The sequence below is a fragment of the Xenopus laevis genome, chromosome 4L (assembly GCF_017654675.1).
Source record: "Xenopus laevis strain J_2021 chromosome 4L, Xenopus_laevis_v10.1, whole genome shotgun sequence".
Taxonomy (NCBI): Eukaryota; Metazoa; Chordata; class Amphibia; order Anura; family Pipidae; genus Xenopus; species Xenopus laevis.
The window spans coordinates 53952224-53971710 of NC_054377.1; the positions used below are offsets into that span (position 1 = coordinate 53952224).

At 40.7% G+C, this 19487-nt stretch overlaps 2 protein-coding genes across 4 annotated transcripts in view; one reads left to right on the forward strand and one right to left on the reverse strand.

Annotated features, from left to right (window-relative positions):
* The first annotated feature begins 77 nt into the window (after positions 1–77).
* Positions 78–12041, forward strand: ist1.L (increased sodium tolerance 1 homolog L homeolog). Of its 3 annotated transcripts, none has more exons than XM_018257911.2 (10): positions 78–318; positions 6111–6205; positions 6549–6729; positions 6833–6920; positions 7302–7385; positions 7528–7638; positions 8243–8422; positions 8496–8609; positions 10948–10990; positions 11389–12041. In XM_018257911.2, the coding sequence occupies exons 2-10, from the start codon at positions 6118–6120 to the stop codon at positions 11577–11579; spliced, it is 1080 nt and encodes a 359-aa protein (XP_018113400.1). In that variant the 5' UTR covers positions 78–318; positions 6111–6117; the 3' UTR covers positions 11580–12041. The 3 variants fall into 3 exon arrangements, with proteins under 3 accessions (XP_018113400.1, XP_041446111.1, XP_041446112.1); XM_041590177.1 differs by having other exon boundaries at positions 91–318; positions 6106–6205; XM_041590178.1 differs by lacking the exon at positions 78–318 and having other exon boundaries at positions 6106–6209.
* A 1284-nt stretch (positions 12042–13325) lies between these two features.
* Positions 13326–19487, reverse strand: part of LOC108714058 (polycystic kidney disease protein 1-like 3) — a 45166-nt gene continuing 39004 nt past the window's right edge. The window contains exons 28-31 of the mRNA XM_041590179.1: positions 18512–18722; positions 15757–15858; positions 14902–15033; positions 13326–13866 (exon numbers count right to left, since the gene is read on the reverse strand). Coding sequence (XP_041446113.1) covers positions 13750–13866; positions 14902–15033; positions 15757–15858; positions 18512–18722 — 562 coding nt within the window. The 3' untranslated portion in view covers positions 13326–13749. The remainder of the gene's footprint in view (positions 13867–14901; positions 15034–15756; positions 15859–18511; positions 18723–19487) is intronic.

The following is a 19487-nucleotide window of genomic DNA, read 5'->3' on the forward strand; positions in this document are numbered from 1 at the left end:
GTGAGATGCGGCAGCAGGAAATGACGTATTTGGGGAGTCGCGGTGACTCACTTTCACCTGACGGCGTGATGTCACTCCATAACAAAAGAAACCTTCCTTGAGGTGACAGTGCTGAAGTGTAAGCCGCTTCTGAAGGAAATTAACCGGGCTGATCCCGGCGCTAACCCATTGCTTGTTTGTCACATAAGGGAACATTGCTCTGGGACCTGGGCGGCTGCCGTGCTGTGACATCTGTGTGACGCCCTGATAGTCGAGCGCCTACAACCAGGAAGTTCCATTCAGCCTGACAGCTCGGCTGCGTCTTCAGGGAATAGACGGGTAAAGTGAAATATCTCTGCATTCAATAACATGACTTTTGTATTTGCTTCGCATCCGTACAAGTGATTATTGCTAATGAATAACATCAGCATTCGACTTGTACCAGATCCATTACCGCGGCCCTGCCCCACATTCCTTCCTTCTGTCCTGACTTCCTCAACTCTTCCTTAAAGTTTAGGGCTGGGGCTGGAGGCTGTAAAAGTGAGAGTTTAACTTTGAAAGGGTAGTGTACTAAACCTCCCCCTTTCAACTTGAATTTGGTAAATATAGGTCTTTGCTGAACATCATTTCTGCCTAATGTTTTAATTAAGAAATATGTAAGGTTTTTATTATTTATTGCATTAACGGGGCAAAAACTGTAATTTATAGTAAAGCCGCATTCTGCTCCTTCGTTCTTATGAGCACAAGCCAAACAAATCGCCTGTATATTGAATTGCTCTTTATCTAAGAGTAAGATGTGCGGATATATAGTCGCCTGGCGGCAAATCGCCTTTTCTTCGGGCGACTTATCTCCCCGAAAACCCTTCCCATCGGCTAGAATCTAAATCACCAGCAGAGATGGCACTTTGTTTTCCGAAGTTGCCTCACAAGGAAACTTCGGCCACTTAAGGAAAACTAAGTGCTCCAAATGCTTTTCCAGGAGATAAGTCTCCCGAAGAAGAAGCGTTTTGTCACGGGCAGTGGCGTTACTACCGGGGGATCAGGGGGTGCGATTGGGCCAGGGCCCGCACCCCCTCGGGGCCCCCCCGGCAGCTCGCACGCCACTCGTAAATAGGAAATGCAGCCGTAAATTCGGTTACGGAGAGGGGCGGGTGCACGTCCCGCGCCAGGGCCCGCCCCCTCTAGTTACGTCTCTGGTCGCGGGCGACTAAATCTCCCCGTATCTTAGCGTATGCCCTTAGCCTAAAGCTGGCCATAGATGTGCAGATTTTACTTTTGTATCCGACGAACGATTGGACGTCTTCCAACCCAACACCATTCAGATTAAATTCAGTACAGCGGATCCTCAATTTTACATCCCCTGATTTTAAGTTTTCCGTCATTTTAGATTTTCCTGGATTTTACACCATTTTTTTCTGGTTCCCTGAAAAAACGAAAAATGTGGGTTCTACTGTATTAAAAGAACAAATCACACAAATTTCTGCCCGTAAATGCAATCGTACGAAAGTTATGTCTGACAAATTCTAGTGACAAGCTCCCATTAATATCGTCAGGCAATACATGAAGAGATATTATCGGTAGCCAACAGTAATCTTTTAACCTGTCCGATCGACTAAATGACCGATCTCCATGGTAGGAAAAATGTCGGGACACTCCACACCGTCCGAAAATCTTACGATTCGTAAGACTTAATCTTTGTGTCTATGGCTATCTTAAGTCTGCCATAAACATCCTCATAGGTGCGAACAATAGGCCTGCAGGCAGAACTAATGAATGCCATAAAAGGGGCCACTACTGTACAGGCACCCTCTGTTGACAACAGAGTAGATTGTGACTTTTAGCAGTGTGCAGTAGTGATGTGAGGCCCAATACCAACTTCCAACACATTTTGGTACTCGCAGGTTTGGGTTTAGCTCTTCTTCCGTTTACTTTGTCGGCTTTTGGCTCCAGCAGCTTTCCATTTATAGGCACACGCCTGCCCCAGCCTCTTTCGTGACATTAGAAATGGGGGGGGGGGTCTATAAATGGAGGTGCTGGCCAGGTGCATGTTGAGAGTGGGCGGATGCAGGTTGAAAGTTTTGTTGACCTGTACATCACTAGTGCACAGGCCAACCCAAGACCTACAAGTTTACTCCCAGGTCAGGCTGGTTTGAATTGGCAAACTACACATTATAGTGGGTGGCAGGGCTTTCCCCTCCCCACTTGTAATGTCACTTTGGTTTCCCAAACCAGTTTCTCTTACCCTATCCCAGCCCCCCTGAAGACAGGACTGCAGTGCGCTGCCCTTCCTTGTTGTTATCGGAGGAGTCCAACTGAGGTATGGGTTTAAAATCCATACCATACATAGCATTGTGCTGTGTTAGGGTCAGTGTAAAGTGACCGTTCTTCTGTCCATGCCTCACTAGGGACTTTATTTTCAGTTTCAGACTTTGCCCTGTTCAATGAAGACAAAGAGTGTTTTCTGCACAAGCCCTATAATCCTATTCATTAACACATGTTGAACAAATGTTTTGCCTATTGTTTTAACCATAAATATGTGTTATTTCTTGAGCTAAACAGGGCAAACAAGGATATTGAAGCTGCTTTATGTATGGCCTTTGCAAGGGTAATAATTAGGTTACCAGTGTACACATAATACCCCTGCATGATGGTCTCCTGCTAACAAAACCATCACAACAAAGGGAGGGAGTTGAATACTGGTAAAATAATTCTCTATAATCTTTAAAAATAAGTCCTAAATATATCTAGATATCTGGATCGATTTTTGTCTAGTGAAAGAAATTCCATTAATGTGCAAGAGTAGGAAAAAGGCATCTACTGACTATCAAAAAGTCTGTGAGATATAGTTTGACTTACTGCAGGGTGCACTCCTAGGGTTACCCAGGGGATGCCATAATATAAAGTGGAATGTTGATTCCTTGGTTAAGTCTAATAACATTTTGGGCAATTAAGTTAAATTGGCTTCATTTGTGCAAGATGAAAGGTTTCGGATTCAGACAAATTCAAGTTTCCATCCAAGAATATTGGAACAATTGGTTATTCCCCCACCAATTCTAGAGTCCTTTTGCATATGCAAATTAGTGCTTAGTCAGTTCAGGATTCAGGCCAATCCTGCATGAAAGATTCAGAATTAGGCTGAATCCCAAAAATCCCTATTTTAAAGGTCTTTGTAAATGAATTTGCTTTTGAACACAGTTTTTGTTTATCCCTCTCTGTTCTCTGGGCCTGGCTCTTAAAACAATGTAACGGGAGTCCGTTCTCTTCTAGGTCTTTAATCAGCTGGCCTGCAAATTCTTTCAGGATTCACAACAAGGAGTGCAGTGAATGTAAACAGAAGCAATTTTAGTAACAATTACATTTACACATACATTTTAAACCAGTGAAAATGTATATTATATTCAATAATATATAATATTGTATATTTTATTCAATTTCCGAAGTCGCCTGAAGTTTCCTCATGAGGCAACGTAAGGCGACCTCGGAAATCGAAGCGCTGCAAGAGCATTGTCGCAGGCGATTTTTCATTTTACCAGTTGGAAGGCAGTTCGGGGAGATTGTTGCCAGGCGACTAAATCTCCCTGAATTTGCTTGTGTGCTAAAGCCCTTAAAACGGGTAAAACGAGGAAAGCAATTTCGAAGAACCTCCCAAGACTCTGCTGCACAGGGGGCAGGTCATTTTTTTACCATAAGTAATGTGAACAAGTGTCAGTTGAGTTGTCAAATGGTTGTTCTTTGCAATTTAAAAACAAAAAAAAAATCTTGCTCTGCTAGCAATTAGCGTGGGACTATACTTGTAATCCTGTGTGGTTTGCCAAACAGAGACACAAGGGCCCATTCAACAAGGAAAGCCAAACACATTGGGTTGAACATGAAATTAAGTGTGCATGTTATTTAGAAAGGAACTTGCACCCATACATACTCCGTTCATCTTGTGTTAAGTACCAGTGCACTTTCAGATGATGCTGATGAATTATGCACAAGTGCATGTATTAATGCAAGAAAACCCTCGAATTTCCAGCTGTTTGCAAATGGTAGTAATTTCAGAGTTCTCCTTACAGGTAGCATCAATAGCCACAGCAGACTCAAGCCAAGTGAATCCGGCACTAATGTCGTTGTTAATGTTGGAAGTGGAAGTTGTAGCACATACGGTACAAATTCACTCCAAAGTTAGCTTAGTGATTACATATATGACAACCTTATGTGTTGTATATTACGATAGTAACAGGTATGCAGATCCACCTTCTTTTTTTTTATTAACTTCTTCCCCACACTCGTTTAGGGGTATTAAGGTGTCACAGGCCCAGGGTCATTCTGCAGAAAAATAAAGCATAACTCTACTTGAGAGCAAAAGTGTGTGTTTAGTTGCTTTACATGACGCCAACATCACACCAAATATAGGGAGTCCTCGAGTTACATACACCAGACTTACATACAACTCATACTTACAAACAGAGGCTATTACAGTAATGTACTGTGGTTTGCTTGACTTTTATTAGCATTTAGCTTTAATAAACCACCTGCCCCAATCCCCCCGCCGTGTGTGGTCTACTGCAGAGCACAGAAAGGTAAAAATACATATGCACAGAAAGGTAAAAAATAAATACAATGTTGAGACAGACATCTGTCTAAGTTGCATTCAATTAGTAAACTAGTATTCAAGTAAATTAGTATACAAGTAAATCTATATGTTCTAAATTCAACGTAAAGAACCGGTAACACCAAACGTTTTTAAGTAAAAAAATCCCTTGTAGTCACCTCCACTAATACAACAATCCTGAAGAGCGTTAACCATTTTAAATGCTTTATTCAAAAATAACATGCTGAAATTCTGCTTCCGGTCTTCACAAATACGGCAATGTGGCGACATGCTCTCTTCGACATCCTACGTGCGCGCTTTACATCTCCCAGCCCGACAAGCTTATCTCCTTGTCACAATTTATTTCTGTACGAGCTGCAAGCAGTGAAGGAGTCAGCACAATGATACAGGTTTTCCGTTGTCCTTAGATTTATGGCTGACCCTGGTGCTGCCTTCACTGATCGCAGTACGGAAACAAATTATGCCGAAGGATAATACAGGCATGCTGAAACCCCCTTTCAAGTGCGGCAGTAACTGGCTTCCAGTTTTAGGAGATGTGGAGCGCGCACGTAGGCTGTAGCAGAGGGCATGTTGCCATATCTCCCTATTTGGGAAGTCAATGCACAACTGGAAGCAGAATTTTAAGAAGAATAAAGCATTCAAATATTTAATTTTGTGCAGAATGGAGGTGTTACTAAAGGGGGTTATGTTTTTATATTACTTTTTTGGTGTTACTGGTCCTTTAAGAACAAACCTACACACCCCATCTCGTACGTAAGCCGGGGACTACCTGTACAACTTCTCGTGAGGTCCCTTCCTCTGGCCCAGGGTCACTGTCATTGTTTCCTCTAAGCCATACACAACCAAAGGTACTTATTGTGCACATGGCAGAAAAGAAATTAGAGAGAACATTGACCACTGTTTGAAAATGAGAGGGAAGTGTAGGCTATTCAACAATTGTGGTACACAAGAATACCATATTTATAGGAATGTATAAGTGTGAACACTGTTAACAGCTTCTTTTTTTTTTAATTCGCCTCTAAAGGTCCTATGAAGGTGAATAAAGAGCTGTGGAGTCCCCTTCTGGTGAACTGTGCCAAACTCTGTTTTCACCCTTAAAGCAGTAGTTCACCTGTATAATAATTTTTGTATGTTTTAAAGGTTTTAAAATTATTTTTGTTTAGCAGCTCTCCAGTTTGAAATTTCAGCAGCTATTTTGTTTAGTTTCAATTTACAGGCAGTGTTTTGAATGAGAGACTGTTATATGAAAAGAAGAGTACCTGAATAGTAAGATAATTAAACATAGCATTGGCATTTAAACCTCACAGAGCAGGATTCTTTTGGTTGCTGGGGTCAGTAACCCTCGTTTTATAGCTGGAAAGAAGAAGAGTAAGTTGCTGAAAATAAGATATTCAGTAACATACTAATTAAGTCAGAGATAAACTACCTCTTTAATGCGTATTGCCTCCGCATGTTAACATATGCAGTGTACATTTACTCTGCTATTACAACAATATTTGATGATTTATAACTGCTTCCTGTTTTGGCAGAGAAGAATCACCATGCTGGGCTCTGGTTTTAAGGCTGAACGCCTTAGAGTCAATTTAAGGCTTGTTATAAACCGACTGAAACTCCTAGAGAAGAAAAAAAGTAAGTAAATCACAGAAGTCAGCAGTAGTATTATTTGTTTGCTAGGCTATTCTCAGCCTGCATTTTGTTTTTTTGCAGGCTGAGAGAAGTGGATCTGCTCCCTTCCCCAGCTCCACTGATCTGCACTGAAAAGTACAGCCTTTGCTTTGGTGCAGGTAAACTGAGCAGAATGGAGCGCAGATAGACCTGAAATTGCAAAAGCAGGCATTTTCTAGCTGATCTCCGCTCTGCTTCATGTACCTGAACCAAAGCTGAAGCTTGATTCAGAGGAAGCTGTATGGCCATGCCCTGGCACTAAATTCTTAACCAGCAGTGAAGAACAGGTTATGTTTGTGTTTTCCAGCTGAGTTGGCACAAAAGGCTAGAAAGGAGATTGCTGACTATTTGTCCACTGGAAAGGATGAGAGAGCGCGGATCCGTGTGGAGCACATCATACGTGAAGATTATCTGGTGGAGGCAATGGAGATTCTTGAACTATACTGTGACTTGCTTCTGGCACGGTTTGGATTAATTCAGTCTATGAAGTGAGTACAAGGAATTCGAAAGGTTCACAATTCTGTGTTGGCTTCTGATCTGCACACATTATTTCATTTGCATTTTATCATTTTTTTGTTTCTCTTTGTGTAGAGAACTGGATCCTGGCCTGGGAGAAGCAATTTCTACACTTATCTGGGCTGCCCCACGCTTGCAAACTGAAGTTACTGAGCTTAAAATAGTAAGTGCAGAACCAGTTGATTTATAATATATTCCTTCGTTAATCAAGTGAGCTTAAAATTCCCAACATCTGCTTTGTCATTCTGCTTAGTATTTGTAGAATTTGGAGTGCTCAACCCTTCCAATTCAACCCTGCTGAGGGTATCAGGTGCTTAATCTGGATGACCTTTTCTTGCCCAACAGGTCCAGCATACAATGTAGAATCAAACCAGCAGCACACTGATTGTAGTGTAATAAGTGAGATTGGTATTTATTTAGCCCTTACCTTGTATGTTTATGGGCTAAATAAATACCAATCTCACTTATTACACTACAATCAGTTTTCTGCTGGTTTGTTTCTACATTGTCATTATACTTAGTCAATTTCTCATTCGTTATACAGGTTGCAGATCAGCTTTGTGCAAAGTACAGCAAGGAGTATGGCAAGCTTTGTAGGACAAACCAAATTGGCACAGTCAATGAACGGGTAGGTAAAATAAGACGGCTTGATTCACATTTTTCAACATAAAACAAATAATTTTCAGTGGCTTTTGGATGCAGGGGTTTGCATCTCTTTTTGGGGAAAATGAAAACAAATAACTGTCTGGTAATCTGACTTCTTGTTCCAGCTAATGCACAAGCTGAGTGTAGAGGCTCCTCCAAAAATCCTAGTGGAAAGATATTTAATTGAGATTGCCAAGAATTACAATGTTCCATATGAACCGGATTCTGTTGTTATGGTAAGTCAATAGTGGAAAAATGTGTTACTTACACTATATAAATTATTTATATTTTCTTTACTTTAGTCTTGGAATTTACAATTGCAGCAAGCAGGCAGGGTCCATTTTGTGGATACTGTTATGATTCTATTTATTATTAATGAAATCTTTTGTATGCTTTAGAACGGGGGGCCTAATGCCTATTCCCATGCACATCCTACACAATTAGAAACTGTGAGGAGGGAGGGGTAATATGAAGAGTGCAGTGACATGTAGAAAGTGCCAAATGGAAAGTGAAGTTAATTGACTGTCCCACCTCTATGCCTCAGATTTTTAAATACATTTATAACAGTTACGGATGTTTTAATTAAAAATAGTATTTGGGTTTCATGTTTAATTTGCAAAGGACTTTTATTGTGCTGCTTCTGGGTGACTTCTCCCCTTTAACCAGAAGGGAGACTCTAATATGATATCTGTTTCCACCAAGGATTTTAGAGTATATTCAGCACAGCAATACTGCATCGACCAAATGTATTAATTCATATATTGTGTATAACCTTCAAACAGGTATATAGTGAATTTTTATGTAACATATGCTTTTATTCGATTTCTTTTATTTTTAAAGTCTGAAGTCCCTGCTGGAGTTGAAGCTGATCTGATAGATGTTGGCTTTTCAGATGATGGGAAGAAAGGTGGCAGTGGTGGAGGAGGAGGTGGAGGGTTTGGTATACCATTACCAATGGTTGCTGCTATGCAGATGCCAACACCTTCTATTCCATTTGCCTACCCTGCACCTGGAGGGCAGGTATGTACAATTGTTAGAGGCTTCATAGTTCAACTGTTAAATTATGTCTGACCATGACCATATATTTTTACAGGACCCAATCAGTGGAGCACCAGTAGGAATCTACCAGCCTTTTGGCAACTTTAATCCTCCTGCAATGGGTGGTATGCCACCACCTGTCCCTTCCATGCCACCCACATATGATACTGTAAGTTACTGGTCTAAAATTGGTTGGGTATTGGTCATGGCAGAGAAAAAAAAAATGCTGACGTTGGGGGAGCAGCAGACTTTATATCCACTGTTCCAAAGAATGCACCATTTATTATTTATCTAAAATCAATTATTAATAGTACATCTATTGTGTTCAAATAGTGCTTAGCTATGAAACCAGCTCAGTATTAGAATGAGCTTGCTGAGAGAACAAGCTGCTGCACTATAACAAAGACAATTATATAGGATCCACCAAATTCATTATTTGGCTGAATCCCCGAATCCTTCATAGAAAGATTCGGCCAAATACAGAACCAAACCATAATTTACATGTGCAAAATTAGGTTTGTGAAGGGAAAAGCCGAAAAAATTTTTTACTTCCGTGTTTTGTGACAAAAAGTTATGCGATTTCCCTTTATGCCCTTAATTTGCAAATGCAAATTAGGATTTGGTTCAACCAGGCATGAAGATTCGCCCCCAATCCGTATCCTGCTGGAAAAGCCCGATTCCTGGTGGAATCCCAAAATGAATCCTTGATTTGGTGCATCCCTACATTCAAAGTATATATTCCGTACTGTAAAGGTGGCCATACACGGATAGATCCGCTCGTTTGGCGATGTCGCCAAACGAGCGGATCTCCCTCCGATATGCCCACCTTGAGGTGGGCAATATCGGGCTGATCCGATCGTGGGCCCTAGGGCCCAACGATCGGATCCTAGCGTTCGCCAAACGGGCGGTCGGATCGCGGGACCGCATCAACGAACAGATGCGGCCGCGATCCGACGGGATTTTTAATCCCATCCGATCGAGATCTGGCCGACTTTCGGCCAGATCTCGATCGGGGAAGCCCGTCGGGGGCCCCCATACACGGGCCAATAAGCTGCCGACACGGTCTGTCGGCAGCTTTTATCGGCCCGTGTATGGCCACCTTTAGGTGTGAACAGACATGCACACATCCAGCCACTGCTATTGTTGTGGGATAAGAAAATCTGACCATTCAGCTACCTCACTGATTAGCGTTTTATTGCACAATTTTGCCCTATACCTGAAAGACTGCATGCGCTGACAGACAAACTATACATAGATTGAATATTCTGATCATAACCCTAAAGTGCAGGCAAATCCATTTCTAATTTATAAAATAAACCTACAATGTCATTCTGTGGCTACTAAAACAAATAAAGTGCTATCTTGCATAAAAAGGGGCATTAACTAACTTGAGAGATAAAATAATAATTTTGCCTCTTTAGAGGCCCCTGGTAAGACCAACCTTGAGTATGCAGTGCAGTTTTGTGCTCCAGTCCTTATGAGCTGGAGAGAGTACAGAGATGTGCAACTAAACTGGTTGGAGGGATGGAAGATTTGAATTATGCGGGCAGGTTGGGATTTTTCTCTCTAGGATAAAAGACACTTGCAATATGGGACATGATTGCTCTTTACAAATACACTAAATGGCATTATAAACAGCATCAGACATTATTTCCAGCACACACAGGGAGCATAGGGCAGGCAGAATACAGCAGGAGACCTATCAGGACCACTCTAAAATGAACAGTTCATACTGTGCTACATACAGTAACACATTGCTGGTGCCCCTCCAACAGTTTGTATGAGGGGTGAACAATGTGGGCACTTTCAGTCTGGGTCTGAGGTGTCAACAGTATAGGATTTTAGGGTGTGAACAATAGAGGTGTGAATAATGCGGGGGGATTTCAGTCTGAATTTGAGATGTAAACAATGCAGCGGCCAGTTAATCTCCGTACTGATACCTTTTAAATCTTACACAAGGTAAGCAGGCAGACCACAAGGGGGGGGGATTCGCAGGCCTCCAGTTGGGCAGCACTGCTTTATTACATCTAATGTTGAATACTGAGTTTACACTGCAGATATACAGTATTTACCTGGAATAAGACTGGAGCTTTTGTGATGGTGACCATTTGGACAGACTGATCTTTTATGCCACTGGATTACAGTCACTTCTTCCAGGCAAAAAATGTCTCATCTACTGTTCAAGCATGTAAATGGGCAGTTGGCATATGTAAAAGAAAGAGGGCTGTGGGACCCCCTCACTTCTTTGTAGATCCAGTTGGCTAGATTAGTCAGGTAATGTCTGGCAATCCATTTGGTTAGGTAATGCTCTTTTTCCCTCCGTCAGATAAAACAGCAGCTTCTTCTCAAAATGTATCCAGTAAAAATGATTTAAACTGGTATAAAACAGAAACAGCATTTGATACCCATTCTTTAATTTAAACAATATTATTGGGACCTACAGTGAAATGAGTAGTGACTATCAAGTACCAATGTATGCGTAATGTAACCTACATTCTTTCTAACAGATTGAGAATTTTGGACCACAAGCAAATAATCTACCTACAGCTGGTACGTACTTTGTAATAGTTCTAGGAGGAGTGTGTGTTCTTTAAATGTAAGAAATCAGGTCTGAACCAAAGATGGTTTAAATTCTGGTGTCAGTATATCTTTAAGATCAAACTTTTTTTTCTTTATATCTATCATAACTTTATCTGATTCCCCATGTTCCTCTATTAGGGGGGCTCCCATATTAGTGTAGCAGTTATCTCTGACTGATTAATAAGGGACAGTGAGGTTTAGGAACTTCAAGTAGCAGTTAGACCTATCTGCAAAAAAAGACATGACGTATATTTTTTAGAGTAGTTTTTTTTAGTGTCGGGCATATCTGGGTGTAGTAAGATGCCATGTGTGAGGATCCAGAGCAGGCTAATAGTAAGATATAACATTTTCTTTCTTTAATCATCAAGGTCCCGGTAATAATGTGCCTCCTGTTGCCAAACCAAGAACAAAAACTCCTGATAACTTTGTTCTTCCTGAGCTGCCTTCTGTTCCTGATACATTACCAGCCACATCTGTAGGAACAAGCGCATCCACCTCAGAAGATATTGACTTTGACGATCTGTCACGCAGATTTGAAGAGCTTAAAAAGAAATCTTAAAGGGGAAGTCAATCTCTCTTTCCCACAGGAAGCCTGATACCTGTTGTCTTTAAAATCAAATACTACATATTTCAAGACTCACGTGAAACTGCTGGTTGTTGGGCTTAAAAGGTGTGTTAAGGAAGGAATGCAGCAGCAGAACAGTTTTACAGTTGTTATTATTTCAGAAGGCTTTGTCCTGTGCGACCATAGCAAGATGGTCAATGATGCATTTGACTGTTAATGATCTGTTATCTTGTTTGATCTTGAGGTCTGTGCTGAGAATTCTACCTTTTCCTAGGATATCCAGCCCTATCTTTTAACCCAACTTGCTCCCACGTTTGCCATGGGACTGAGAAATTTGTCTTTCACTCCTAATGAGCTGCTCAGGCTGCTTGATTTTCTTACTTTGTAAATAACATTTATTAAGTTAGGCTTGATTTTGCTTGCACTCCTTTAAATAAAGTTGTGGCCTTTTCTTCAGCAGCAGTTGCAAGTCCTTTTCTCTTTTTGTCAATCAGGGGTCAGTCTTATTTTTGAACTTTTTTTAATACTTTGTTTTTCCTTTTATTAATAATAATAATTAATAATAAAGTTTAGGTTTCACAAAAGCAGATACTTTTCAACCATTTGCTTGTTCACCTTGTTACGAAAATAAAGTTGCTTAATCAAACACCGAAACCATTCCAAATGCATTTGGAAGGAGGTAATAATTGAGTATGCCCTTGTGTACCCAGAGAGTTGATGTTGTAGTTCAGAGGCTGGGGGTCGTAGTGTGGTAGAAGGTCGATAACAAAAATAGCTGTAATGAATACACCCTAGTCATGAAGTGGATAGATACGTGTCCTGGGTGTTGGTTTCATGATTTAATGTTACTTATTCACTCTTCAATATAAAATATCATGCCTTGAACCAGCAAGTGTATTTTTTTTTTTTTTTTTAAATTTGTAATGTCTGTTTGTAGGCAGCCATCTCAGGTCATTTTGCCTGGTCATGTGCTTTCAGAAAGAGTCAGCACTTTAGGATGGAACTGCTTTCTGGCAGGCTGTTGTTTCTCCTTCTCAATGTAACTGAAGGCGTCTCAGTGGGACCTGGAGTTTTACTATTAAGTGCTGTTCTTATATCTACCAGGCAGCTGTTATCTTGTGTCAGGGAGCTGTTATCTGGTTACCTTCCCATTGTTCTGTTGATGGGCTGCTGGGGGCTAAAGGGAGGGGGTGATATCACTCCAACTTGCAGTACAGCAGTAAAGAGTGATTGAAGTTTATCAGAGTACAAGTCATATGGCTGGGGGCAGCTGGGATATTGACAATATGTCTAGCCCCATGTCAGATTTCAAAATTTGAATATAAATTAAACTGTTTGCTCTTTTGAGAAACGGATTTCAGTGCAGAATTCTGCTGGAGCACCATTACTAACTGATGCGTTTTGAAAACACATGTTTTCCCATGACTGTATCCTCCAACGACCCAATAACAAGATCCTAAGAAGGAGCTACTGGTACAATAGAATGTGTAAAGAGGGATGTGTTTAAAACCTCTTAATCAGAGTTAACTGATAAAGATTCTTCTCCATAGGCAAAATGGCAGCCATCATTCTTGGAAGATGCAACTAATACAAAAACCTTCTATTCATCTTAACTTTGTTTAAGTTTTTTTTTTCTTGTACTCTGGATTATATCAATTAAGCTACTTTATCTGTAGGCTTCCTAAATGAAATTATGAAAACGTTAAACACATATAGATTATTATTCTTAATTTTATTCACCAAAGTTTGCCTTTTCTATTCATCAGTTCTGCGTTAGTATGATTATAAGTGCAACTTTTACACTATAGTGTGCTTTCGTAATTGGTGACATCTAGGTTGATATGCATTTGTATATAAAGTTGCAATTTCTGCATCTGCATTTCTACAACAACTCTATGTATTTGTATTTTTTTTAAAAAAAGTTATGTTGGAGGACTTTTTACATTTGTATGTAGGTGTCACTGGCCTTTTTAATACAGAGGTAGGACAGGCCAAACAACCTTCCAGATTAAATATTTGGATTTGCAATGCACACAAATTGGCAATTCTGTTTAAACACACAGTTTTTCTCTAAAATTGGGATTTGTTATGATAATATGCTCAATAGGGAGCCCATGTAAACAGTCTGTGCACCTGAGCTTAGAATAGGTCCTTTATTTCCAGTTTACATGAGCTTTTTCTCATTTTTTGCATCTTCAGACCGTTTTGTCTTTTTGCCAACAACAAACAAACCAGACAGCTTTAACAGCAGCAAGTCCACAACTTCTTTGTCCTTATATGACTAGAATAGAAAAGAACAAACCATTAAGACTGTATACACCTGGGCATAAAACCAATACAAACAAAACCTGAGAAATGTATGCATTTGCAAAGCATGTTACACACTATATTGCAGTTCTGATGCAGCCTATGAAGATGCATTCTGTTTGTTTAAAAAGCATGGAGCTCATAGTCTAAAGACTATGGGGGCAGATTCCCTAAAGGGTGAAGTGACGAACGCTAGCGAAAATTCGCCAGCGTGACATCATTTCGGAACTTCACTGATTTCCTAACGGGTGCATCACTTTGCTAGCGAAGGACATAGACGCTAGCATTGCTTTGCACTCTAACGCCAGGCGAATTTTCGCTCTGGCGAACTAACGTTCACTAAGATGCGGATTTTACTGAACGTTACCTCATTCGCCATTCTTGCCTTCGCCAGCTCAGACTAGGCAAAGTGCAATGGAGTGCATAGGAAGTCCCAAAAACCGCTGGCGTCTTTTCCTTTATTTCAGAGTGATAGCCTGCAAAGGTCCGTAAAAAATTTTTTGGGTAACCGGGTACCCCCCTCCAATTTCTAACATATGGAACATAAACTATACAGTGGGCTCATGTGTAGGGCATTATAACATCTCTATTTTATTTATTAAGGTTCCCTGGACTTGTGTAATGTAATGTATTTGCTGCAACATATACGTCCATGTAACTTTACCATTTCCCGCAATTAGGCAACGCTAGCGCATCTTCATTTTGATTGCCAAAGTAACGCTAGAGAAAATTCGTCAGCATTTGGCGCCCTGGACACAACTTCGCACTTTAGTGAATTGGCGTTGTCCTAGCGAATTTACACCTGGCGAAGTGGGTCAGAAGCCGTCACTGACGCATTTTCGCCGCTTAGGGAATTTGCCCAAAGTTTAAAGACTGTTGAAAAATGACATGCTTCTAATAGTCAAAAAGAGGCCTGCCTTTTGAGCATAGTATTTTAGTTCTTTTTTACAGGTTTTTTTTTTTTTTTAGAAATTCATATTATATATAATGGAGAGTTAGGTAAACTTACCGTTGGGCATCGTCGTTCCTGGGAAAATATAGTTAAGATGACAGACAAGAAGATGTTAACGAGCATAAACACTAGGAAAATGACGTAAGTAGTGATGAGCAGGGAACCAATAATTGGGTTGAGGTCCAGAACCTGTATAAAGTGATGAATACAATGTTTACATACTGATAATCCGCAAAAGATTAAGACTAAGTAAAGGGCAACAATTACAAATCGCCAGAAATACTGTATTCTCTTTTACTGGATGTCCAAATGTCTGTTAAAAATAATTGATGCCAAATATTTGCCAGATTATTTGTCATATACATACTGTCTGCTCCCTGAACTCATGGCAAGAAAAGAACTATGGAGCAAACTTTTAGAGACCATTTTCGTGATAGGAAGCAATTACATGCCATGAAACCAATATAAAGTAGTACAGAAGGCCATTTTAAAATTCTCCTCCAGAGTCTGAGCTTATCAAAAGTGGTGTGGTTAGTTGGTGAATTAAATTGACAATAGTTTCCCCCAGTTTACAATCACAAGATACATATTACTGTGGACTATAGTATGTAGTGCAGGAGAATTTGCTTGTATATTAAGTATAGTGGCCAAACATGAATGCAGCTTAAGTAAAGAAGATGGCAAACTGATTTTCTGTTCATCTTTTGGATTGAATTTATGTAAGGCCACCTCAAAAATAAAAACTGGGAAATTCATATGCCACCATAGTTTAAGCATAAATGCACTAAACCCCCAATGAAAGATTCCAAAATTTTTTTGGGGAGGGCAATTAGAAAATCCTGTCCTTTTAATGGGGTAAACCGTACATTTTATAAACCAAGGACACAAAAAGTTGTTATAATAGTCTCTTACCTCATCGTAATTAAAAATGCCGATTAGAAGGCTGAAGATGGTCACAGCAGAATCAAAAAATGTACGGTAACTATAAATGCTCCATCCATATAGAAGGTTACACTGCCAAAGGGAAGAGATGAAGTGTTACACAAAAAAATAAATGGTTGTGTGGCAAAGCCGAGATCTGTCCTCTCTCTACATACACATGAATAGACATGGCCGGGGTTTGTTCCTGGGGTGAATTATCTGATAGATATCCTTCATTTTATGAATGGCATGGACCGCAAGCAAAGTTTGCAAGGAGTATCAGAACTCAGAAAGGAAACTGAAGAGTTTTTACAACTATAATGTGCAGGCCGGACTGGCAATCTGTGTGTTCTGGCAAATGCCAGAGGGGCTGCTATAAGGTGCCATAGAAAGTCAGTATTTAGTGGGCTGATTGGGCCTCTGTGTACCTGAAATGCCAGGGCCTACTTTAATTCTCAGTCCGGACCTGGTAATGTGTGCGGTGATAGCACAGTCGGACTGGCGCAGTCGGGGCCCACTGGGTTCTGAACCTCGGGCCCCAGTGCGCATGCGAAAAAAGCCATGTACATGTGCGGATGGCAGATGCACTGTGCGCACGCGGGAACTACAGGCCCACAGCACGCATGCTCGAATGAGAGGCCCACCATGTACCTGCGCTAATGGCAAGCACACTTTGCTGCACAAACTTTTTATTGTTTGGGGGCCAATCTAGGACCAGGTCTGGGCCGGCCCAGTCTGACCCTGGGTGATAGGAATGCACACCTGTTACTGGACAAAAGGGGGCTAGGGTAACTATGTCCCAGAGGTGGATCCTACGATGCCTCTCCCCAGCACTTACCTTTCCTGCACCAGAGCATATCTAGGAGAGCCGCATCACTAGTGCATAGAGCGAATTTACTGCCCCTGGTAACTTGCGGGAGGCTTCCACCTGAAATGGCCGGGTTTCTCAACTCACTTCATGGCAGCATGGCCCCGCAAGGGTGCGAATTTGGCCCAAAAACACAGGTGCAGTCACAGGATTATTTAAAAAAAGAGAAAATTGCCACACCATTGGCAATTTACTGAAAGGAGAGTTTGACAAGCTTTGACAAATGAATTTTGCACTGGCGAACATTCACACTTGTTTTCCAGGTAAATTTTCTCCGGTACAAAACTTTGTTGCATAGGGAGCGAAGATATATGCCAAGAAATGTCTCCAGGTTCAAGCTGCCAAACTATCATTAGAAAGACAGAGCAGCCACTTTTGCATTTGAATATGTCATCTCCTCCAGACTAAGGGGCAAATTTATTAAAGGGCGAAGTGACTAACCCTGGCAAAAATTCGCCAGTGTGACGTCATTTCAGTACTTCGCCGATTTATTAACGGGCAGGCGTAACTTCGCTAGCAAAAGAGACTGGCGCTCATTCGCACTCAATCGGCAGGAGAAGTTGCGCTCTGGTGAAGGGACGTAACTGCGCAAATTGATGTGGAGTTGACTGAACGTTACCTTTTGCGCCAGACTTTCCTTTGCCACCTTAGACCAGGTGAAGTGCAATAGAGCAGATAGGACTTCCTCAAAATTTAGTTGAAAATTCCCAAAAAACGCTGGCGTCTTTTCCTTTTTTCAGGGTGTTAGGCTGCAAAAGAGCGTAAATTTATTTTGGAGTACTCGTCTCCCCCCCAACATTTCCTAACATATGGCACATAAACTATACCCTGGGCTCATGTGTAGGGCATTATAACATACGGCGGGAAATTTAAAGTAAATGGACGTATATGTTTTAGCAAATACATTATACTACACAAGGCCAGGGAACCTTAATAAAGACACATGAGCCCAGTGTATAGTTTATGTTCCATATGTTAGAAAATGTATGGGGGAACCCGGTTAACCAAAAAAAATTTTACAGACCCTTGCAGGCTATCACTCAGAAAACAGGAAAATATACCAGCGTTTTTTGGCAAGTCTGGAGAATGAGGTAACGTTCAGTAAAATCCGCATCTTAGTGAATTTGCGGTGTTACGTCCGTTCGTCAGAGCGAAAATTCGCCCAGCGTTAGAGTGCAAAGCAACACTAGCGTAAATCTCTTTAGCAAGCGAAGTGACGCCTGCGCCCGTTAGGAAATCGGCCCTTTAGGGAATCTGCCCCTATGTCCTTAACTACCAAGAGACAAACTCAGCAGGGATAAATGAAAACCTATGATAAAGTGCCTACGTGCGAAATGCATGAGGATGTTTGTTCACTCCTTGCCTGAAATAAAATTTGCAGTTCCTTTACTTTGCCTGTTGTGGGATCTGTGAGTGCCTCCTGTTTTCTCCATGGATAAAAAAAAAACCTTTCCTATGGAGGAGTTAAATCACTAGTGAGGTTCCAATCATTCACATTTAATATCTCAAGATGGTCAAAGGGTTTCAATCCTATGTTGCTGAATTAATTTGATACAATAAAGAATTGTCTAGATTAAATCAGGCCCAGTGAACATTTGCTAAGAATAAATACCAGTTATTTACACTTTCTCTAATGTAATGCTACAAGTGAAGAAAAAGAAATAATAATAATAATAAAGATAATATTTTAAAATCTCTTACTTGTACAATGTTTTATCATGTAACCTGATCTCTTTAATATAAACTTTTGGAAAAGAAAAAATTAAAAGATTATATTTGGATGCCTGAACACTAACAGATTTAATTTTCAGCGTAGTGTGTTTTGTTTCGATCTTTTCCCTTACTAACAATGTAAAATCCCAAAGGATTGCTACTCACGGTGATGGAATAAGCCACTATTACAATAACAATAGCGATTAGGAAGCAACTAATTTCATCCCAAGCTTTTCTCAGTGTCACCGTTATCAAGTGCAAATTTGGGTTCAGACTAAGAAGGCTCCAAAGTTTGGCTGTCATCAGGGAAACAAGGAAGGCAATGCTGTAGTCATGGATTGATTCCACAATGGCTGTCTCGTAGAAACTGACAAATCTGTAGGGAAAATATAGAGATACATGTAGAGAATATTTTTTTTAAGCTCTGTACTCATGTAAGTACATACATTTTTATACCAGAAGCCTCATTTATAAGCTCAGTTGCAAGTTTTTGGACACAAAACTGGTACTTGCACCTATACATGCTCCTAGCAAGTTGCAGCTACTTGGGAGCAGTAGTAATATATTTGTGCACACATGTATACTAGCCCTGGAATCTGCCTGAGTGTGGATGTAATGCCAGGGTTCCCTTGAAGAGTTGTTGTGATGGATATGTGAACACTACTAATGATTTGATCTCTTTCTAAACAAAAACTTGAGTTTCTGTAAAAAAATGAAATTAAGTTCTGATACCCTAGTGGCTCCAACATATCTGTGCATACCACCAAAAGAAAAATAGGGCTTAAGGTGGCCGTAGACGTAACAATTACGATCTTTCTTGGAAAAGATCTTTCCAAGAAAGATCGTTCGTTTCAATACACACGTGTAGAGCTGAATCGTCGATATACAGGTAGATATACGGGAAGAAACAATAGAATTCTACCTGTATCTGACGATTCAGCACTAACAATGGCCGATGTTTGGGCCCCTTCAAAGGCACCCGATCAAAATTTTCCGTCCAGCCCGATCGACGAGCCGACCGATATCCAAGTCTTCAGACGATATCGATCGGCTCTTTTTCCACCATACACGCACCAAATATCGGACAAAAATTAGTTTTGTATGATATTACCTGTGCGTCTATGGCCACCTTAACTGGGAG

Coding starts and splice junctions, on each gene's coding strand:
- ist1.L (XM_018257911.2), top strand. CDS start 6,118: ATGCTGGGCTCTGGTTTTAAGGCTGAACGCCTTAGAGTCAATTTAAGG. Junction 6,206..6,548: donor ACTCCTAGAGAAGAAAAAAA/GTAAGTAAATCA, acceptor TGTGTTTTCCAG/CTGAGTTGGCACAAAAGGCT. Junction 8,610..10,947: donor TGCCACCCACATATGATACT/GTAAGTTACTGG, acceptor TCTTTCTAACAG/ATTGAGAATTTTGGACCACA.